At 54.4% G+C, this 20,142-nt stretch overlaps 7 protein-coding genes across 7 annotated transcripts; 5 read left to right on the top strand and 2 right to left on the bottom strand.

Annotated features, from left to right (window-relative positions):
• Positions 1–755: 755 nt before the first annotated feature.
• Positions 756–1,340, top strand: M409DRAFT_68375 (uncharacterized protein; the record flags this gene model as incomplete). The annotated part of the gene is made up of 3 exons (XM_033817810.1): positions 756–1,065; positions 1,121–1,213; positions 1,270–1,340. The coding sequence occupies 3 exons, from the start codon at positions 756–758 to the stop codon at positions 1,338–1,340; spliced, it is 474 nt and encodes a 157-aa protein (XP_033664726.1).
• Positions 1,341–1,757: 417 nt separating this feature from the next.
• On the top strand, positions 1,758–2,765 carry M409DRAFT_26016 (uncharacterized protein; the record flags this gene model as incomplete). The annotated part of the gene is made up of 1 exon (XM_033807923.1): positions 1,758–2,765. The coding sequence occupies one exon, from the start codon at positions 1,758–1,760 to the stop codon at positions 2,763–2,765; it is 1,008 nt and encodes a 335-aa protein (XP_033664725.1).
• Positions 2,766–3,199: 434 nt separating this feature from the next.
• On the top strand, positions 3,200–4,311 carry M409DRAFT_26015 (uncharacterized protein; the record flags this gene model as incomplete). The annotated part of the gene is made up of 4 exons (XM_033807922.1): positions 3,200–3,304; positions 3,360–3,583; positions 3,637–3,983; positions 4,061–4,311. 4 exons carry the CDS (start codon positions 3,200–3,202, stop codon positions 4,309–4,311), a joined length of 927 nt encoding a protein of 308 aa, XP_033664724.1.
• Positions 4,312–6,037: 1,726 nt separating this feature from the next.
• Positions 6,038–6,586, top strand: M409DRAFT_26014 (uncharacterized protein; the record flags this gene model as incomplete). Its single annotated transcript, XM_033807921.1, has 1 exon — positions 6,038–6,586. One exon carries the CDS (start codon positions 6,038–6,040, stop codon positions 6,584–6,586), a length of 549 nt encoding a protein of 182 aa, XP_033664723.1.
• A 2,964-nt stretch (positions 6,587–9,550) lies between these two features.
• Positions 9,551–10,942, bottom strand: M409DRAFT_26013 (uncharacterized protein; the record flags this gene model as incomplete). The annotated part of the gene is made up of 1 exon (XM_033807920.1): positions 9,551–10,942. The coding sequence occupies one exon, from the start codon at positions 10,940–10,942 to the stop codon at positions 9,551–9,553; it is 1,392 nt and encodes a 463-aa protein (XP_033664722.1).
• A 1,082-nt stretch (positions 10,943–12,024) lies between these two features.
• M409DRAFT_57306 (carbohydrate-binding module family 48 protein) lies at positions 12,025–14,621 on the top strand (the record flags this gene model as incomplete). The annotated part of the gene is made up of 4 exons (XM_033813591.1): positions 12,025–12,047; positions 12,197–12,332; positions 12,399–14,266; positions 14,327–14,621. The coding sequence occupies 4 exons, from the start codon at positions 12,025–12,027 to the stop codon at positions 14,619–14,621; spliced, it is 2,322 nt and encodes a 773-aa protein (XP_033664721.1).
• Positions 14,622–14,983: 362 nt separating this feature from the next.
• M409DRAFT_68373 (uncharacterized protein) lies at positions 14,984–19,822 on the bottom strand (the record flags this gene model as incomplete). The annotated part of the gene is made up of 10 exons (XM_033817809.1): positions 14,984–15,977; positions 16,031–16,112; positions 16,171–16,729; positions 16,791–16,831; positions 16,887–17,020; positions 17,081–17,235; positions 17,294–18,571; positions 18,623–19,458; positions 19,508–19,537; positions 19,807–19,822. 10 exons carry the CDS (start codon positions 19,820–19,822, stop codon positions 14,984–14,986), a joined length of 4,125 nt encoding a protein of 1,374 aa, XP_033664720.1.
• Between the last annotated feature and the right edge of the window lie 320 nt (positions 19,823–20,142).

The raw sequence follows: 20,142 nt of genomic DNA, 5'->3' as shown, positions 1-20,142 counted from the left end.
TTATTACTATTATATATAGCGAGGGAGATAATAGGTCTATATAGGCTATTTAAGTAGATATAGTTTAATCCGGAGTAATAGCCTCGTATTCTCTATAATAACTAGTAAACAGTAGGACTAATCTAGAAAGAGAGACCTTAGCTAATATCTAAACTAAAGTATATCGATATCTATAATCTCTAGCTAAAATAAATCTATAAAGATAGTAAAGTTATAGTAAGCTAGGTTTAGACTAAAGATATACCTTTAGATAGCTTTATAAAACCCCTATTAATAGAGAAAAACAATTACTTTATAAAGTAGTTAGGCTTAGTCGATCTTTCTATATAGATAGATCTAAGTTATACTTTAGAAGAGGAATATCCTTAAGATATATAGATATTATCTAAAGTAGAGTAAAATCTAAGAGGGTATATCGTAGGCTAAGGCACTTTAGGAACACTAGTCGAGAGTATAGAGTACGCTTACTAAAATACTAGATAGTTAAGCCTAGTTTACTTAGCTATAGACTTAGACAATAATAATAACATTACTACCTTTTATTAGTACCCACTTTTATCCCCATCTTGCATCACTTTACGCTGGTATAAATGTAGTAATTACTAGTAGGTAGATGCCGAAATAATCTCCACTTTAACTTCTATGCTGGCCGTAGCTCACGCTAGCGAATCTGCGGCTGGGCGAATGTTAAGACCACCCCTTCCTCTATTCACTCCCCAGAACACACATCATCGCAACAACCAATCAAGTCGACAATGGATCCCGATGCCCCTCCACAACCCCACGACTGGCCCTCAATCTGGCGCTGGGTCCTCGGCTTCCTAATCGTCGGCGCATGCTGGGGTTTCACAACCCCTTTCATGAGACGAGCCGCCGTGGAACGAGACAAGAAGCCGCAACCGCCGAGACCATACCTCACCGATCCGAACGTCTCGTGGTTGAAGAAGAAGTTCTGGGGCATTGTGTATGCGGTCTTCGATCTCTTGCGGAATCCGAGTTATGCGGTGCCTTTGCTTTTGAATGTTACGGGGAGTGTGTGGTTCTTTTTGTTAATTGGGCAGGCGGGTGAGGGATTGTGATGTTGTTTAGGTGCTGTGGGAGATGTGCTGATGGCTTATAGAACTGAGTCTTACGGTGCCTATTACTAACTCTTTGGCCTTCCTTTTTACGGTGTTGGGAGAGTGGTGGGCGGAAGGGAAGACCATTTCACGAGGTGAGAAAATCCAAGCACGTTAATATCGATTCCTTGAAGCTCATGTGCAAATGCAGACACGTGGATCGGAATGGCACTTGTATTGGGCGGCATTGCTCTATGTGTCCAATCGAAGACGGCATCTTGATGATAATGCTATTGCAAACTGCCATAGTCGATTTTCTGAGACGATCCGCACCGTTCGGCATGGACGCACCCTCCATCGAGTGTTCAAATTCTCGAGTCCGTGAAAGTGCCTCGACTGCTGGTGTCATACTGTTCATATCAAGCTGCGTTCTTGGCTCTACCTGGGCAGTCTTTCAGAAAAAATATATCTCCGTGATGGACGATGAAAGAAGCACTTGTCACCATTGAGAGCATGGTTGACAGTTGACGCCAAAGATGGCAAACGCCAAGAGTGGATCGTGGAGGCGTGTTGGCGCAAAGTCTAAAGCGACGCGCGACTCCGTATGACGTTGGTTGTTGATCTTGCATCACTAAGAACTGCATCCTTGAACCTGGTTTCTCCCCTAACAACAAACACCTACTACAGAACCTGACAGTCATGGGTGCCAACAACGGGGAAGCAGCAGCATCAGCACAGCAAAGCGGTCAAAATGGCCCCTCTGACGAAGAAGTTCGCCAACACTCGGCGGAGGCAGCCCAGAAATCGCTGGAAGCACAGCAAGCTGCGTATGAGCTCAGGCAGGCGGCCAATGGAGCTGCCGACCCAGAAGAAAGACAAAAGCTGCTCGAAGAAGCACTGGACAAGGAGATTGCAGCAGAATCATTCGGCAAGACAGCAAAGTATCTCCGATCGGGGACGTTTCAAGGCTTTGCTGTAGGAACTGGGATGGGTATTGCTCCTGGAGCTTCTCTGGGAGCTCTAACAGGCACTCTTGTCGGAGGAGTCACGTCGTTGATCACGGGCGGTCTTGGTGGAGCTATTGGTGCTGTCACTGGCGCTATACATGGACCATTTTGGAATATGGGTGAGATGACCGGCAAGGGCATCCAGAAGATCACTGGTAATCTGCCTGGGTGGAAGGCCACCTGGGAGCAGAAACAGGCGCTTGAGCGAATGATTACGGATGTCAAGAACCAGGACATGCCAGAAAAGGGGGAGCTGGAGAGTATGCAAAAAGACAACCCTGGAAAGACATGGGGTCAGGCTGCATCATCGTGGTGGCCATCGTGGGGCGGCAAGTCGAAGAAAGGCAAAGATGGGTCTGACGGATCAAAAGTCAACAGAGTCGATGAGCAGAGTGTTTCCAGACTTCAAGAAGCCCAGTCCAGAGATTACCAAGAACGTCACAGGCCAAAACCCGCTCCCGCCAAAAGTCCGGCGGGAGATCTTCAGAAAGCATCTCGTGCTCAAGAAGATACCAACAGATCAACAACACAACAGACCGGCCCGCAGACGCCTCGCAAGAAACCACGCAAACTGGAAGTCAGGAAACCGCCAGCCAGTGAGGCACCTGATTCGAATAAAGAGAACAAGGAAGCGCAACCGGTCAAGAAGAAGCCACGCAAGCTGGAGACGAGATCGAAGCCTGTTCCCACTGCAGGTTGAAGATGTACCAAGGATGGACATTGACAGCCTGGATTTCGGATTTGGTGCTCACTCTCATCCGGAGCAGGTCTTCTTGGTTTCCTTATGGCCGTCGAGCAGATCCGCAATCTCGACCTTCGCGCCGCGCGGACGCCGAATATTTACAAGACAGTGGCTTGCCAAGGCTTCATCGATCAGCAGCATTGCTCGCCGTTTTCAGGACAACGAACGAGGCCCAAGACGTCGGTGTCGAGAGGATGACACATGGTGTACCGGAGGTTAAACGACGACGCCTCCGTTTCCGACTTCACGCCAAGTCTCTGAATCTCTGGCTGTCGATATAGATAAAATGTCCAGCAAACACATCATGGAACAGGGATGCCTTATCAAGGTGGACCCGTCGAATTCTCCCACTGCTGCAGCTGCACGTTTCTTCCACTACACAATAACGAAACATGGTCAACATCGCGATCGCTGGGGGCAATGGCCTCATAGGACGTACTATCAAAGAGGTATTGCAGGAACAAGACAAACACAAAGTCTTCACCTTGACGCGCCAGGTATGTCTATGTGCCATTGATTGACTTGGAATGATGTTCGCTAACGTTGAGGTAGGATCCTGATGCATCAGATCAGCGTACCCTCAAGGTCGACTATCAAGACGTGGAAGCAGTGAAGACGGCCCTCGAGCAGAATGACATACATACCGTGATCTGTGCCTTTACCATGGAAGGTGACGCTCTTCAGACTTCGCATCTCAGTCTTATCGAGGCGGCGTCGAAAAGCTCCACCACGAAACGCTTCGTTCCGACTTCGTTCGCCATTGCATATCCCAAGGAGTATGTCCAGCTATCGGGTCCGGTGAAGCGCGTCGCTGATAGTGATGGTGTAGAGCAGTTGCCCTTCTCCCGACGTTGGAGTACTACTTCCAAGCCTTAGACCGGCTCGAAGCGTCCGAGTTGGAGTACACCGTCATCGTCAATGGGATGTTCCTCGACTACTTCGGCATGCCTCACATCAAGACACACTTAACACCACTCGTCATGGTTCTCGACATCGAAAACCGCGCGGCCGCCATCCCCGGGTCCGGCGACGTCCCCGCAACATTCACGTACAGCTACGACGCCGCACGCTTCGTGGCCGCGCTCCTCGACCAGCCGCGCTGGAGCAAGGAGAGCAAAATCATCGGCGATACGGTGACGTGGAATGAGTTTCTGCGCACGGCGGAGGAAGTCACAGGTAAGTCACACCTGACTGATGCACGTGCATGCGAGTGTTCTCGGGCCCTGACCGTCCGTGTGTCTCCGCGCGCGCAGGCGAAAAGTTCGATGTCACCTACGACTCGATCGAGAAGTTGAAGCGTTTCAAAATCACGGAATTGCCTGGCCATGGCAAGCTGTACGACAAGTATCCGAAGAAGGCGCTGCAGTGGTTTCTGGCTGCGTTTGAGCTGATGACTACGGATGAGACGAGCTATGTGTCGCGGGATGGGGCGTTGAATGGGGTGTTTCCGGAGATTCAGCCGCTGACTGTCCGCGAGATGGTGACTAAGTGTTGGGGGAAGTGAAATGCCAGTCATCACATGCCACCGGGCATTCGGGTGCTGGAAAGTGAAAGTCAGCGGTTGAGAAGGTTGAAGACGATCAGCTGCCACCGGAGTCCGGCAGTTCAAAGCAAAATCGGAGGGCGAAACACACTGTCGTCGCGTGGTGTGTGTGTGACTCTGATGAACTACGGACGGAGCAGGGCGGAAATGCGATGTTTTACAATCAAATGACCAAGAAAGAAAGGAAAAAACCAGCACGATCTCGTAACGCAAGGGAAATGATGAATGCAACGTTGATGGTTTTTTCGATGTGAGATGTTGATCGTAGATTTCGCTCGGGACGCATGTAACGACAAGTTCCTTGATGGAGATTCTTCCATGCCGGTCCGAACGAACGGACATGTCGCAGCATGTGGCTTCATGTGGGATGATGAGGCAGCGGGTAGTCAATTGAGCCTTCCACGCTCCACTTCCTTCACCTTCGCAAGCCACGGGACCGGAGGATTCAAGGTCCATCTCAATGCGAGATGAAGTGGAGGAGAAAATGGAATCCTTTGCGACGCGACCGACCACCAGGCAGAGAAATGCGAGAAGAACGAGCGAAGGAAAGAATAGTAACACGCAGTAGTGCTAGTATGCAGCTCGCTTTCCTTGATGTGCTAACCGAACGAAACCACTGAACGAGGGCGCAGCACGTCGGGCTGAATACCTACCAGCGACGGACAGGGCAGCAGAGCCTGAAAGGCAAAGTGATAGGCATTGGAGAGCGTGGAAGTGAAAAGTCAGCCCTGGGAGACGGTGCGTCGAGGAGGTGGTGAGGCGAGCATTTGGAAGCACCTGCGAGCCTTCCATGCATGAGCGAGCTGCGAGCGGCTGCGTATGATGAGTGTGCAGGTGTCTTGGTCAGATGCTGGTGAGGATTTCGACTAATCGTAGCTCTCGTTCTGCCTGGCTGGCGAGTGAGAGTGAGTGAGCTATACGCGGACTCTGGTTTTGCGTTTCATCGCATCGTGCAGCACAGCACAGCTGCTCCTTGTCGATCAATCTTACTTCGTCGCGGGTGATGAGTGATGGGTGGTTGAACCCAATTCGATCCGGCTTTGATGCATGTGTAGGAGTGGAGGTACTGCTGTATCCGCGGGATTCGAAGTGTGAGCGAGAGAGAGGAAGAAAAGAGTCCGGATGGCTTCGGCGCCGCTGGGCAGGGACTTTCGGACAGAGTGGCAGGGCTGCCCCGATGCAGGATTCCAGTCGCAACGTTCGAACCGAAACGCGCGCGACATGCGACGTACTCGCTTCAGCTTCAGCCGGCAATTTGGCTGCCTTGCGCTGGTGTGAGGCTTGGTTATACGCAGCTTTGACTCGACGCCCGCTCTTGCCGGGTGCTGGTCATGTCATGTCAGGCATACTTAATACTGAGGTGAGCGAAGCTTCGTTTTGTTGTTCAATCCCCGATCTCATACATCCACACCAACACACACGGCGACTATCCAACAACATAAGACCCATCCTTCCCGCTGCCCGACGTCCCTGTCTACAGTACCTACCCTACCTGAAGGAGTATATATTCAACCGACACCCTCACCCACCTTCACCATGTCTACCTCTACCACTTCATCCTCCTCTTCCACAACATCTTCCACCCACAACCCCAACTACGGCTGGGAACAACACTTCCTCGACAAGTTCATCCAAGCTTCCGGATCTTCTCGCTCTTCCTCCCCGCTCTCAGGAAGGTCTTCTCTCGATGGGTATCGTTCAGCGACGCCAGCAGGCGGCTCAACACGGAGCGACGGATCTGCGAATCGATACCCTCGCTCTCAGCAGCGACTTGGATCCGCGCCGCCGACCAGCTCCCCGAGGACTTGAACTTGCAGCACATACAGCAGGACTTGAGAACTCCACTACCACAACCACATCTTCGTCACCGAGTACAGACGACTCCTACACCTTTTCATCTTCAAAAGAAGAAGATGCATCCGTAACATCCCCCAACAACCGCGACAGCTACTACACGCCCTCGTCGGAGCGCCACGTCCGCTGGTCCGCCGAACTAGCCGAGATCATCGACAGCTCGCCGACAGCCTCCAAGAACCCTCTGCAGAAACTCTTGCATCGCCGGTCGTCGAGTGGTGGTGGGAGTGCTACTACTACGAGCAGTTCGCATCATCATCATCACCATCACCAGGGTGGATTGTTGGTCTCACCTAATCCGGCCGAGGGATCGGAGCGGAAGCAGGGCCGAAGGATCATGACGCCGAGGGATGCTGTCAGGAAGGCGAGGAGGAGTGTGTGATTGGATTTGGGAGAAGGGATCTTATCATGTCGGCTTACGGGAGAGGTGTTTTGAGGGTACTACTGCTGGGAATAGGGAATGGGGATTGGGAGGCAATTCGCGATCTAGGGCGTTTTGAAAGGGCATCTCACTCATCATTGAGGTTGGGATGGGAAAGGCGCATGTGAATGGATGGATGGACGGATCACCATCGCTTTCATCAGAGGGAAAAGGCGTGGGTGGGAAGAGTGACAGACAGTCCTCGCGAAACAGACACTGCGGGCCTGACCTGTCATCGTTACGAGATCACGAAAAGTACTATTATCCGAAGAGCCAGCTCATCATCAGAATAATCGGAGCAAAAGAGCTCAAGATCGCATAATCCAAACTACCAATACTACTACTCATCACCCACACACCCATCCACACATGCACACCTCTCATTTGACATTTCCATCCCGCTCTCTCTCTGGCACTTGCCTCATTTTTCACAGCCAGCACATCTTAAATATTCTCTGTGTTGTCACATGCATATGCATCTCTCAAGCCCCTCCAACTCCACCGGGTGTCTCCACTCGCATCAGCGGCTGAGATGAACAACACATCACAAATCTCACAGTAGTACTTAAAGCAAAACTACCCGACGGCAAGGAAGCGACGAACCGGCTCAGGGTACTTGCACATGCTCAGGGTACATGACACGCTGCGAAAGAAAAGTATCAGCAAGCCATGGACGGGTGTGGCGGATGACTGATGGATGATGGGGTCAGGGAAGGGAGAAGGGAAGGGAAAGCTACTAACAGTTGTGTGTGGGGCTTGGTTTTAACCCATGTGAGATGGTGTGAGATATGTGTGAGCACTGAGATACCTGATAGGTATGGACACGTAGTAGAGCGTGGTTGCTTATCGAAGGCTTTGTCAAAGATGTAGGGTGCGGTTGTGGCTTTCTTTCATGCACAGGACATATGCTTTGAAGGATATGCTTTTCTCCTCGGTTGTCTTGCATGGATCTTGCTGCTGATGAACGTCAACGAGGGTTCGATGTTGATTGATTTACAGATCTCAACAAACATCTTATTATCTCCTTCGCAAATGTGGGGGAAAGGAAGGTAGAAGTGTCAATTTCATTCACTCACATCTCATCCCAACCCTTGCCCCTTCCCAACCACCGGAAAAACACAGACAAAACCATCTTGACTCGCTCCACTGTCATGTAGTCCCAATCAGTCCCACGAGAGGGGCCCCGGGGTGATGACTCTAGTGTTGGTAAGGCAATAATAGTCCCTCTCATTCACTCACTCGCTGCTCACCATGCAGCATCCTCCCCCATCTGCACCCAATCCCAAACCATTCCTTCCCTCCACCCCATTGGATCGCACATGCTCTTCGCTTGCCATGCAGAGGCAGACTCCGTCTTTCCTTTCCTTTCCTATTCGAAACTCCTTTCGTGATGTATACCACCTTCGTACAATAGAGCTTTCCATCAAGGCGTTCGGTACGTCGTCAAGCCACGCATACATATAATGACCAAGAAATCGCCCCGTCCCTCTCAAACACCCTCGCTCCACGGCCGAAGCTTTCTTGAACGAGTAGTTTTGTACTTTCCCTTTCCGTCGTGGATGAGGAAGACACGTGGGAAGGGCCAGTGACGAGAATGAGAATAATGGGCCGAAGTGGAGGAGAGGAGAATCGAAGATGTGTACACTGTATGCATCGTGTCTCCAATCTTCCCGTCCATTGCATCTTCGGCCATCGTCCTTGATGAGAGATGAGATATGCATGCATGTAAGTAGCATCCGCAGCCTCCCGGTCCATCCAGGCCTAGCATGTACTATAGCTCTCTTTTCGTGCATGTTTCAAACCATCGCGTGGTTTGCCGAACGATGGGATTGGGGTTGAGGCTTCATCGATTTCTCTCCGTGGAAATGTTGATTGTTGAGTTGTTGAGTTGTTGAATGCAACATCATTCGGAATTCCTTCATTAGTTGGTGGTTGGTTTTTCGACTGATGATGACCTGCTTCGTCTCTGTCAGCAGAATGATGACTTGCAGCTGAGATGGTGAAGGTCATCTTAGTCACCTATCATTCATTCATTCAAGTGCTGATGGTTTATCTGACTGACTTCGTACCGTCTCGTCCAGCTTCTCACTCGGATTATGGTTCTTGTCGATGTACACTGTGGAAGGAGGTCTCACCACGAAGCGGAGTTCCAAGTCTTGTCTCATGTCGCTCTCTACCTTCCTTCGGCCGTCAAGTTCACGGGATTCCGAGTTCACGGATCGAGAGGAAGTTTCTCTTCTCGAATGGTGTCAGGGCGATGAAGTCGGGGTGTAGCAAGCGAGGATCGATACATGTAGGCTGGAAGAGGATATCGTCGTGGAAGAAGTGCACGTGCCGATTCCTGAAAATCCGTTAACGCTGCGAGACGACAACAAGGAAGCGACGTCCAACGTACCTGCCTGAAATATCCACCAACAACTCCTCGCACATCAGAGAACCCTCCCACTTAACCGACCCAAAAATTGTGAAAAAGAGAATGAAGGACTTGAAAGAACAATATCGATACAAATGTTCTAGTATCTGCCCCTACTTTTCTTTCATCAAAGAAGAAATGTCTAGGTTGCAACCGACCAGAACCAGCTTCGAAGAACTTTGGTATCCCCTTCTCTCTCTCTCTATCTCTCTCTACCCGACGCTTCGCGGAGCCCAAGAAACAAAGGAGACCATCCAACTCCGCTCGCCAAGAATATCGGAACTCATTTCTTTCCCTTCGTTCGAGAGTTGGTCTACGCCTGCCAAGATGTATGCGCCGCTTCTTCAGCGTTGACGCCGACGCGGTCCTTGCCGGGAAACCTGCTCGCGTCACAGGTTGAGTTTGAGTATCATATGCCATGCCATCATTAAATCTTTCTTTCTTCCTCTACCTCTGATCCGCCACAATGCCTAGATAGGCTCTTTCTGATCGTAACGCTTTGATGACTCCGCTCATCTCAGTGGATCCGGGGAGCGCTCCAGCTTTCTTGGGTCGTCACGACGCATGATGCTCTCCACAGGACCGAGCAGACGCTGGAAGCCGTCCTTGCCAAGAGTAGCCACTTTGACCTCAGTCTTGCTCTGAACGCTCGCAGCGCGCGGCTTGTCGTCCAGAAGCGCCAATTCACCAAAGTAGTCGCCAGGCTTGTACTGCTTCAATGGTTTGTCCTCACGTCCGCGCTTCACAGCCTCTGCCTCACCAGATTCCAGGATGTAGAACTTGTCACCAGGGTCGCCCTCTCTGATGATCGCGCTCCCTGCAGGGTACTTGACAGTCTCCAGAGCATCGGCAATCTTGCTTCGTTCGTAAGGTGTGAGCGAGGAAAGGAGTGGTACTTCCTCCAAGAATGACTCGTACATGCGGCGGCGCTGGAATGCAGAGTCCATCAGAATGCGGCGGAAGGTGATGCGGTCCAGTTGCCAGAGAATGCTAGGCTCTGTGCTGACCACCGTCGCCGCACGCGGTGCGTTGTACATGAGCGCCAACTCGCCGAAAGATGTACCAGGTCCTGACGAAGCCACCTTTTCACCCAACCCCTCTGGACCAGACTCCACCTTGCCCGTCTTGGACAGGTAGATATCAAAATTACCTGATTCCACAACATAAAAGTAGTCACCGGCATCTCCCTGCACAATCACGCGAACATCCTTCGCAGGCACTTTCCTCTCTTGAAGGGCACCAAGCACTTGCGCAGACTGCTCGTCGTCGAGGTGTGAGAAGAGGAAGTTGTGGGAAACGGCCTCTCGCAGGCGATTGATCTGGTCTTGGGTCTTGGGGAAGCTGGGGGCCTTCCAGTTTGCGTCATCCGCAGATGCTGGGGCCAGCGACTCAGCCGAGACTGAAGTGCGGCGATTCATGTTGTAGTTGTTGGGGAAGGAGTCTTGCTGAGACATGGCGCCGGCGGTGACAGAGGCAGGCGGATTGGTGCGGTTTGAGCTAGCAGGTCCAAAGCCAAAGTTGCCAAAGGTTCCTCCAGGCGTGCTGTTGCTGTTTGGATTGGCGTGAACGGTACCAGGAGAGGCGTCGCCGCGAACGTTGGGGGGAAAGGAGGAGGCGGTGGGCGACTGGAAGTCATGCTCCTCCTCTTCGGCGACGGAATGCATTGCGGGCTGCTGGTTTGGGGCGGTCGAGGTCGCACCGAAGGGATTGTTGCCGGGGAAGTTGCTCTCGGCCATTCCCGGCTGGCTGGAATGTCGCTGGGAGAGGAGGAATTCGGCGCGCTGGGACTCCAGACGGCGGGCGAAGAAGTTGAAGCAGGTCTGGAGGATGTCGCCGGTGGGGTTCTTGAGGATCTCGCGGTTGAGGGCGGCGATTTCGTTGGTGTAGTCACTGGGCAGCGACATGGGGGGTGCCGCTCAGCGTGTCAGCGTGTCAGGTTGTGCGGTGCGGTGGAGCGGGCGGTGGTGCTTGACGTCTCGTGCTGGCGTGCGGGATGGGGTCACGGTGTGCTGCAGGGTACGAGAGTGGAGTCCTTGACGTAGCTGCGCCTGGGATGGCCTCGCCGCGCGAGCGACTGCTGGCACAGGGATGGGCGGGCAGGCGGGCGTGTTTGTGTGGCCGTGGAGCGCAGGAGTCAGTGGACGGCGGCGTTACTGTTACTCTCGCACAGGGCGGCGTCAGGGTCGGTAGCAGTGAGGGCAGGGTGGTGGTTGTGCAGACAAAAGGAGGCAGGCTTCTAGAAGGGACGCAGAACACGCATCGACCACGGCTGGAGCTGCTGCTCGCTGCTGCTGATGACTGGGAAGCTCGTCGCCGCTGTTTCTTTGTTCGTCGACGGCGGGAGCATCCGTGAGGCGGGGAAGCTTTTCCACTTCGACATTGATGGCCTGAGGCTGCACAGGCAAACATTCACTCAGGCCATCACATGTCGATGTCGTCTCGTGCAAACACGCAGCATTCACGGTTTCACCGCATTGCCAACGAGATGGTGGTAGATTGATCTAGATTGCTGCCCAAGTAGATGAAATTCAGAATACTTCGCGGTTCGAGCTCCACCCCGACGTCAGACAGCACGCACAAACGCACAGCTTCCAGCCCCAAGCTCCAGTGCGCCAGCCACTCTGCAGGACCGCCTCGTGCATTTGATAATCGCGAGACATCTCTGTGCGACGGCGCCTGTGTAGCCCGACCATTTTCACTCTCTGCGCAGCGTCTCCAGCGTTATCGTCGACCTCAGGCGCGACACCGCCCCATTCTCGGCCTTTTCCCCGCTCCAGCACCCGAGTCGCCAGCGCTAGCAGGCGGCCGTAATCAATCGAGAGCGAGCGAGCGGCGTGACGACGAGCCCCCAGCAACACCCTCCACTCACACACAGGCACCCTTCCCTCTCCCAACCTTGCTGTGAAGCCTGCTCGACCCAGATACCTCCTCCTCCGCTGCGCTGTCGTCATACCATTGTGCGTGTCACACCCGTTTTAATACCGCCATGGGGAGCTATACCTTTCGCTGGTACGTCGCTCGCTCGTTCCCAACCTCCATCCATCACCCGCTCAGCTGCACATTCAATACGACACACCAGCAGGCAGCGCGATTGGCATATTATTGGTCGCGGGCTTGTGCGGCCAAGCTGAACCCACTTGCTGACGTCTCATTCAAAGGGAACACCCAGCTGAGGAAGTCTACGTCACCGGCACCTTCGACGACTGGAGCAAAACCGTCCAGCTCGACAAGAAGGACACCATCTTCGAGAAGACCGTCAACCTCAAGCCGACCACCGAGAAGATCTTGTACAAGGTACGCGCGAATCGCATGTGAAGCGCGACGGGTAGATGATGCACCTGCTGACTGACAAATCAACAGTTTGTCGCAGACGGCGACTGGAAACACGATCACACCGGCAAGATCGAGACCGACGACAAGGGCAACGTGAACAACGTGCTGTACCCCGACGACATCAAACCACCCCTCTCCATGGCACAGCAGACAATCTCTGGCGTTGCGCCTGGCGCGACCACAACTGAATTGGCAGGTGAGCAGCCCCTTCAGAAGGAGAACGCTCCTCCAGGCGCTTTTCCCGAGACTCCAGCGGTGGATTCGAAAGAGAGCGAGGAAACCGGCGGCTTTGCTGGCGCGGCAGCAGGCGCGGCGGCAGGCGTTGCGGCAGGTGCTTCCGCCGTCGCTGCATCGGCCGCAGCAGCGCTTGGTCTGTCGAAAGAGAAGCAGCCACAAGAAGAGCAGACCTTCTCCGTAAACCCCATCCCAGCCTCGGAAGGCGCAGGCAACCCAGTCAACCTTCAACCGGGCGAGAAGGTCCCCCATCCGTCCACCATCAATGCCAACACCGTATCATCCAGCGTCCACGACGATCCATCGTTAAAGAGCAGCGAACAGACACTTGGCGTGGCACCTCTCCCTGCGACAGGCGGCATCGGTAATCCAGTACATCTGCAGCCCGGTGAGAAGGTCCCAGACTCGAGCACCCTCACTACAAACACCATCAACAGCAACGTCAAGCTCGACCAGGCATCCTACGAGAAGAGCGACTCTGGTGCTCCACAACTGCCCCCAGTGTTGACTCCAACCAGCGAAGCAGAGGCGGCTGGCACTACTGCCATGTTCGGTGGACTCGGCCCTCAGACTTCCAGCGTCATTCCAGAATCCGGCGGGATGGGTATCGGCAAGAACGCTCCACCACCAATCGAGTCTCAGGACACTGGACCAGCTATGTCCTCGGTCGCACCGACCAGCACAACTAACCAGCTTGCAGGCTTGCAGCCAAAGGAGCCACGAGGTATTCCTGAGGTGGTTTCTGAGAGCCAGCAGGAGGCGCATGTCGGCCCTGAGGCTGCTGGTAACCCTGTTGCTGTTCAGGAGAAAAAGGAGGTGGAGAGTGAGCTCAAGGCCAAGGTGCCAGAAGAGAACGCCGGAAGCGAGAACACTGGTGGAATTACAGGCGCTGTCGCTGGAGGCGTCGCAGCTGCTGGTGCTGCAGTGGCGGGCGGCGTGGCTGTCGCCCGGCAGAAGGCTGAAGAGCAGACGGGCAAGGATCCAGTCTCGGTACTCCCAGAATCGGTGCAGAACAGCATCAACAACAACACTACCACGAATGGAGATGCGGCCCGGGAGACCGCCAGCGCCGTACCAACTGAAGTGAAGGAATCCCAGAAAGACGCTCACGTCGACCCAGAGGCAGCTGCAAACCCAGAGGCCGTCAACGAGAAGAGCCAGGTGGAGCAAGAGCTGCTGAACAAGGTCCCAGAGTCACAGGAAGCTGGCCAACCTGCCCCGACCATCGCCGCTGCTACTTCTGCGACCGCTCCTGCAGGTGCACCTACTGCATCTGGCGCACCTCAGCTTGCCGATCCCGTTGGTGCTGGCCTCGCCCCCATCAGCATGGACGACAAGGGGTTGAACGCATCAGCTGCCACGCCAGCCACGGTCCCTGGCCAGGCACCAAAGGTGGAAGATAGCCGCGATGTCAGCCCAATGTCAAAGCCCACCACCCAGACGCAGCCTGTGGTCACGACTGGCGCTGCCGAGAGTACCGCTCCAACCACATCCAAACCCGTTGGCACTCCACGCGACAAGAACACGTCTGCGAGCACGCCACAGAAGCGCAACTCCATCATCGACCGACTCAAGGGCACGCCAGAGTCGTCCAAGACCACAGGTAGTGAGGGCAAGAAGAAGGGATTCTTCAGCAAGATCAAGGAGAAGCTCAAGCAGTAGTTTGCTCCTTCTTGTCCCTCCATGTGTTCATAGCAGCTGTGCTGACATTGATGCGATAGTCGGCGAAGCAAGAAAACCGGGTCGAGCTGTTTTGGCAGGCACAGTGATGAGAGTGGGGTTGTGATTGTTACTGAGTCTGGCGATGAAGTTGTGGGTGAAAGGCACGACGGCACTCTCGGTGTCGACGACCCGAAGCTATGCGATGAAAGTGATGATTCGATCACAACGGTCAGCGTAGTCGCGGACAGTCCACCTCGACTGTCTCTGGACTTCGCCGACGACGACAGCGCGCGCTGGGACGGCAAGACCGAGTGGCCATCACTGCTCAATCTCGTCGCCGTGGTGTCGACCTGAACCTTGCTTCATACGACTCTCGCTCTTGGATTGTGGATGGGACTTTTTGGAACATACTGGCTGCTTTTGACTGTTTGCTGTTGCATTGATACGGGTTCTGCATTACATGAGAAAGAACAGCAGGTTACACTGTGGCTGCTGCTACTGGCTTTATGTGTGTTGCTGCGTTCGATACCACTTTCGCGCGGGGAACTCTTCTCTCACGGGTCTTTGTTGCTTTTTGGGTTCTGTTCTTGGTTGCTTCATGGGTGGGTGTGCGTTCATATAGGTACAGAGAAGGTTCAAAATGGAAGTAATGTTTTGATGAAAACCGGACTGTTCTGTCTACTACTAGGAAAAGGGGGTCGACGAACGATGTCTGTCTACACCCCCCACATCTTATACCCAACCTCCCTCCCCTTTGCATACCACTCCTTCACATACGGCAACGCACAATGCGGCCCATAAATCTCCTCCTCCCACTGCGGCGTCGGCGGCTCGAACCCCGTCTCCTCCTTACACCGCGCAATCAACTCATCCATCGTACCCCCACGATCATACAGCGGCACATCCCCCTTCCCGGCCTCCGCCCTCTCGACATCCGCCCGCAACGTCTCCGTCGCAGCTACATCTACCTCCAAAGTTTCCGGCTGAATAATCACCCCGTAGTTCTCCTTCGCGCCGGCAATCGTCACGAGTCGCCGACGCACTTCCAGCGCGACGGTCTCCGCCGGCCGCGTCAGGGGGTCGCCCAGCCCGCCGCCGCCCCAGGTCTGCCATTCCAAAAGATCCCCTGGAGAGACTTTGACATGGTCGCACTTGCTCGGCAGGAGCGTCCTACTCCCATCTTTCACGCGAATGAGCGCTTTCGTGCTCCTCGCGCCGGGCTTGCCGCCCCTTACGCCCCAGGGTTTCGTGAGCCATCGATCGTCATGCAGCGAGAACTCCCCCGCGGAGAGGAAGCGATACAGCGTCCGCTGGGCATTCCCGCCGCGATGGAAACCCGCGCCTCCACTATCCGCGACAGCCTCGTTGACCTCCAACCTCACGGGGAAGTTCAGCTCAATCGACTCGGTCGGCACGCTCTTGATCGCGGGGAAGAGACAATGGCAATCCGGGCCGTCGCCCTTCGGGCGCGCGGGGACCCCGCCGAACGCGATCTGGTAGAGCTGGTACCAGGAGCCGTCGGGCTTGAAGCCGGAGTAGAAGAAGTGCGGGGAGTCGGAGAAGCCGGCGGCGGTGAGGAAGGCGGAGGATTTTTGGCCGAAGAGCGCTTGCATTATGTCCATGGTGCGGCCGAGGAAGTGCGTGCGGCAGGAGAGGGCGGCGGGGCGGACGGGTTTTAGGAGGGAGCCGGCGGGGATGTGCACGTCGATGCTGGGAGATGGGGTTAGTGATGTGGGAGGGGAGGAGGATGGGGGATACATTACAGATCGTGGAAGCCGTCGTTGGGGATTGTGTAGGGCGCGTGTACGGTGAGGAGGTAGTAGCCGATGAACATTTTGAACATCGCTGCGGATGGCTTGGTTAGTTTCGTCGTCTCAATTCAGGGGGATGGGGGTCGACGTACTCTCGCTCAGGTAGTAGTTGATACTACTCCCGGCCTGGGGACTCGTCCCACTCCAATCGAACTTGAGACGATCATTCTCCGGCTTCGTAAGTGTGCACTTCAACGCAAAAGGCCCCTTGCCATGCCCATCATCGTCCACGAAATCCACAAACGAACTCTGCTCATCCGTCATATGCTCCTCGATGATCTTCGCCACCGCGGTCCTCGTCCGCGACAGCAGAACATCCGTACTCGCCGCATACACCTTCGTGCCGAACCTTGCACAGAGCTCGCAGACCCTCGTGGCGGCGGTTCGACAGGCGGAGATGAGAGCGAGGAGATCGGAGCGCAGCCATTCCGGCTGGCGCGAGTTGCGACACATGAGCTCGACGAGGGAGCGGTTCATCTTGCCCGCTTCGAAGAGTTTCATGGTGGGGATTTGGAGGCCGTCGCCGAAGATGGTTTGCGCGTTGATGGACATGCTGCCGGGGACTTGGCCTTGTACGTCGGTCATGTGGCCGAAGTTGGCGGCCCAGCCTACTAGTTTGTGGTTGTAGAAGATGGGGAGGAGAACGATGACCTGGGTGGGTTAGTCTGGGGTGTGGACGGAGAGGGAAGGGAAGGAAAGGGAGGATAGTTACGTCGTTGAGATGGGAGACGGCGCCTTCGACTTCGTAGACGTCTGTGGATTTGATTAGCACATGTGCTGGAGAGCTGGGCAGGGGATGTTGTATTACCATTCGTGATGAAAACATCCCCCTCCTGGATCGGCTCGACTTCGTTCTTGCTGAGCTTGTAGTTCCAGATCTTTAGGAATTGGCCTATGAACGATCCAAATTGTCCGACTAGCATTTGGCCGGCTGGGTTGGTACTATATAAGACATTTGTTTAGTAGTTGCCTCATGTGCGCTTGGATGCTGATGGACCTTACATGACGTTGAACTCGTCCTGTTGCTCGCGAATAGCTGGCGACATGGAACATCGAAGCATGAGGGTATCCATCTCGGCACGGATTGATGCGAGGGAGCTGGCGATGAGAGTCGGCACCGTTGGGATGTCCTCGACGATCTTCCGGGCTTCTTCTTCCTGCGATGATAGTCAGCATAGTACATAATCCTCTAGAAATGTCATGTGAATGGCCTACCTTCTGCTCCTGCGTCTTATCAGACACGGTACTCTCAAACTTCGATTTGAACGACGGCAGCTCATTGCCTGGCATAGGGGAAATGCAGATATTGCCGACCTGATCGACGACGCCCTCGAAGCCTGGAGCTATGAGAGTATTGCTGTCCATCTCGACGATCACAGCTGGGCCTTGGACTTTGTAGCCAGCCTTGCTGATGGCTCCGCGGCTCCAAACCGTTGCTTCATGCTCTTTGCCCTGGACGACGATTGTTTTCTTCTCGATGATGGCAGTCTCAGGCGGAGTCTCGGCGTCAGCTTTGGGAATGGTAGGGATCTCGATGTCGGGCGAGGCGTCGACGACGGTGACGGTCAGACGGGTCAGTTCGATTGGGAAGTTCTCCAGGGTGTAGCTGAACTGCTGCTCGTGGATCTTGTCGAACTTCTTCTTAGCCGTCTTCTCAAACGACTCCATGTCCTGGGCGAGCTTGTCTTCGGAAAGGGTGATCCCAAGCTCGAGAGCCTGACCTTTGTAGCGAAGAGCTGCGGCATAGGTGGTACTGAGCTCAGGGGTCGTGGTATCGAGTGCCTCTTTCATGATGGTCTCGCATCTGTCCTTCAGGCCGTGAAACTCGCCCCGCAAGGTATCCATCGTCGTGCTCGTGAGAAGTTGGATGAACGACACAGACAATTCGTGGCTCATCTTGGTAGTTGCATCGCCCTGGGCACAGAGAATACCTGGTGCTGCAGGTACGATGACTGGCCATGCTCCAAGCAGCTTGCCAACGCCGTTGGCACACATGGGTCCAGCACCTCCGAAAGCGACGAGAGCAAAGTCAGCTGGATTATGGCCGCGCTCGACAGATACCAGGCGAAGGGCTCCGTAGATGGCCTCATTAGCAAGATCGATGATCGCTTCCGCCGTCTCGTATAGTGTCTTGCCCATTTCCTCTGCCAGTGTTCCGACAGCTGCTTTCGCTGCTGCAACATCGAGCTTGAACTCGCCGCCAAGTAGGGTCTCTGGCAAGTATCCGAGCACGAGGTTGGCGTCGGTGACTGTAGCTTGTGTGCCACCACGACCATAACATGCTGGACCAGGTACTGCGCCTGAGGACTCAGGACCGACACGGAGTGTGTTTGTAAGTTTGGAGAAGAATGCCAGACTGCCGCCACCTGCTCCAATGGTTCGAACGTCGACTGATGGGGAGCGGACTGCGAGGTCGCCGACCATGGTCTCTCTTCGTAGGGAAGGCTGCGAGTTGGCGATGAGGGCTACATCGGTGGAGGTACCACCCATGTCCTAGTCAAATTGTTAGACCGCATCATCTCGCAAAGTGTTCTGATCACTTACCAGAGTGATCAAGTTCTTGTGCTCGGTCGAGTTTGCAATGATACTAGTGATGCCTCGTACACCACCAGCAGGGCCAGACATCAGGATGTTGACGGGTAGCTCTCCAGCTAACTCAAGGTTCGTCAAGCCGCCATCACTCTTCAGGATGCGGATTGTAGGTGTGTCTTCGCCGAGTTTGTCTCCAAGTCCTCGCATATATCGCTTGACTTCTGGCTTCACGACAGAGTTGGCGGCAGCGGTGACAGTCCTCTCGTACTCGCCAAGTTCGGGAAGGACGTCATGCGAGAGGGAGACCTCCACGTCGTCGCCGAGCACTTCTTTGACGATCTCGCCAACTTGCTTCTCGTGTTCGCCGGATACCCACGAGTTGAGCAAGCTAACGGTGACTGCTTGCACCTTGCCCTTGACAGTGAGAAGCTCCTTCTTGAGAGCCTCCTTGTCAACAGGCTTGACCTCTTTGCCATCAACACCAATCCTCTCGGGACATTGAAGTGTTCTCTCCAGTGGGATGAGAGGCGCAGGAGGTTCCCAGTTTATCCATGATGCGAGTCCTCCAGGTATTTGCGATCTTCGCGCCACCAGAACGTCTTTGTGGCCTTCGGTGACGATGAGCGCGGCCGGGACACCCTTGCCTTCGAGGAGAGCGTTCGTTGCGACTGTGCTGCCATGGTGGAGAGCACCAAACTTGCCCTTGAAAGACTCCTCTGCCTCGATTACCGCTCTGACTTTGTCTATGCTGTTCTTCACACCGATGGATTGGTCGTGTGGCGTGGATGGAACTTTGGCTCTGTAGATTTTGCCGTTCGGAGAGAAGGCGCAGGCATCAGTGAAAGTTCCTGCGAGTGTCAGTACGCGATCGGTTGCCAGATTATCTTAGGAGCTTACCTCCTACATCAACACCTAACCGATAAGTGTCTGTCACGGATGTCGTTGAAGCCATGGTCGTAACGAAGGAAGCTGCAATTCCCTACCGACTTCCACAGAGAGCGAGAACCTACCTACACTTACATTTTCCAACATCCTGACTTGCATCATAGCTGTGTATCGATTCGGCTATCGTTATCAGTCGTAGCTACTGCCCTGCTGCCCACGAGGAGGAGTGATAGGCAACATTCTGACGCTCGCCATTGGCCTTGCCCAAGCGAGCCTGCCAGGTACACGCGCGTGGCATAGGCGATAGCAGCTATGTTTGCCCGCCATGGCGATCCAAGACAATGAGGGGTGGATGTAAGGTGGAGGACGAGCTGATAAGGGACACGTGATGAGGTCGAGATGCGGTCCCGAGGAGTGCCGAGTTTTGGCCGGCAGGCAGACTGTTCATGGGGTCGACTTCTTCCATCTCCCAGCTACCTCCTATCCTCACGCCTATCAACAGAGCTCATCCCGCCGTCGGCCAACACTGGGCAAATCCTGGAGACATGCATCCCGAACAGCTGGAAGGACACCATGTCCCTGGAGCTTGGCCGCGGCGAGGCCGTGTCCATTGCGGTCCGGCTCCGATATCGTAGGATTATCATATC

Source organism: Zasmidium cellare, assembly GCF_010093935.1.
Source record: "Zasmidium cellare ATCC 36951 unplaced genomic scaffold M409scaffold_29, whole genome shotgun sequence".
Taxonomy (NCBI): Eukaryota; Fungi; Ascomycota; class Dothideomycetes; order Mycosphaerellales; family Mycosphaerellaceae; genus Zasmidium; species Zasmidium cellare.
Note: the sequence above shows the minus strand (reverse complement) of the source record. Positions and strands in the feature narration are given on the sequence as shown.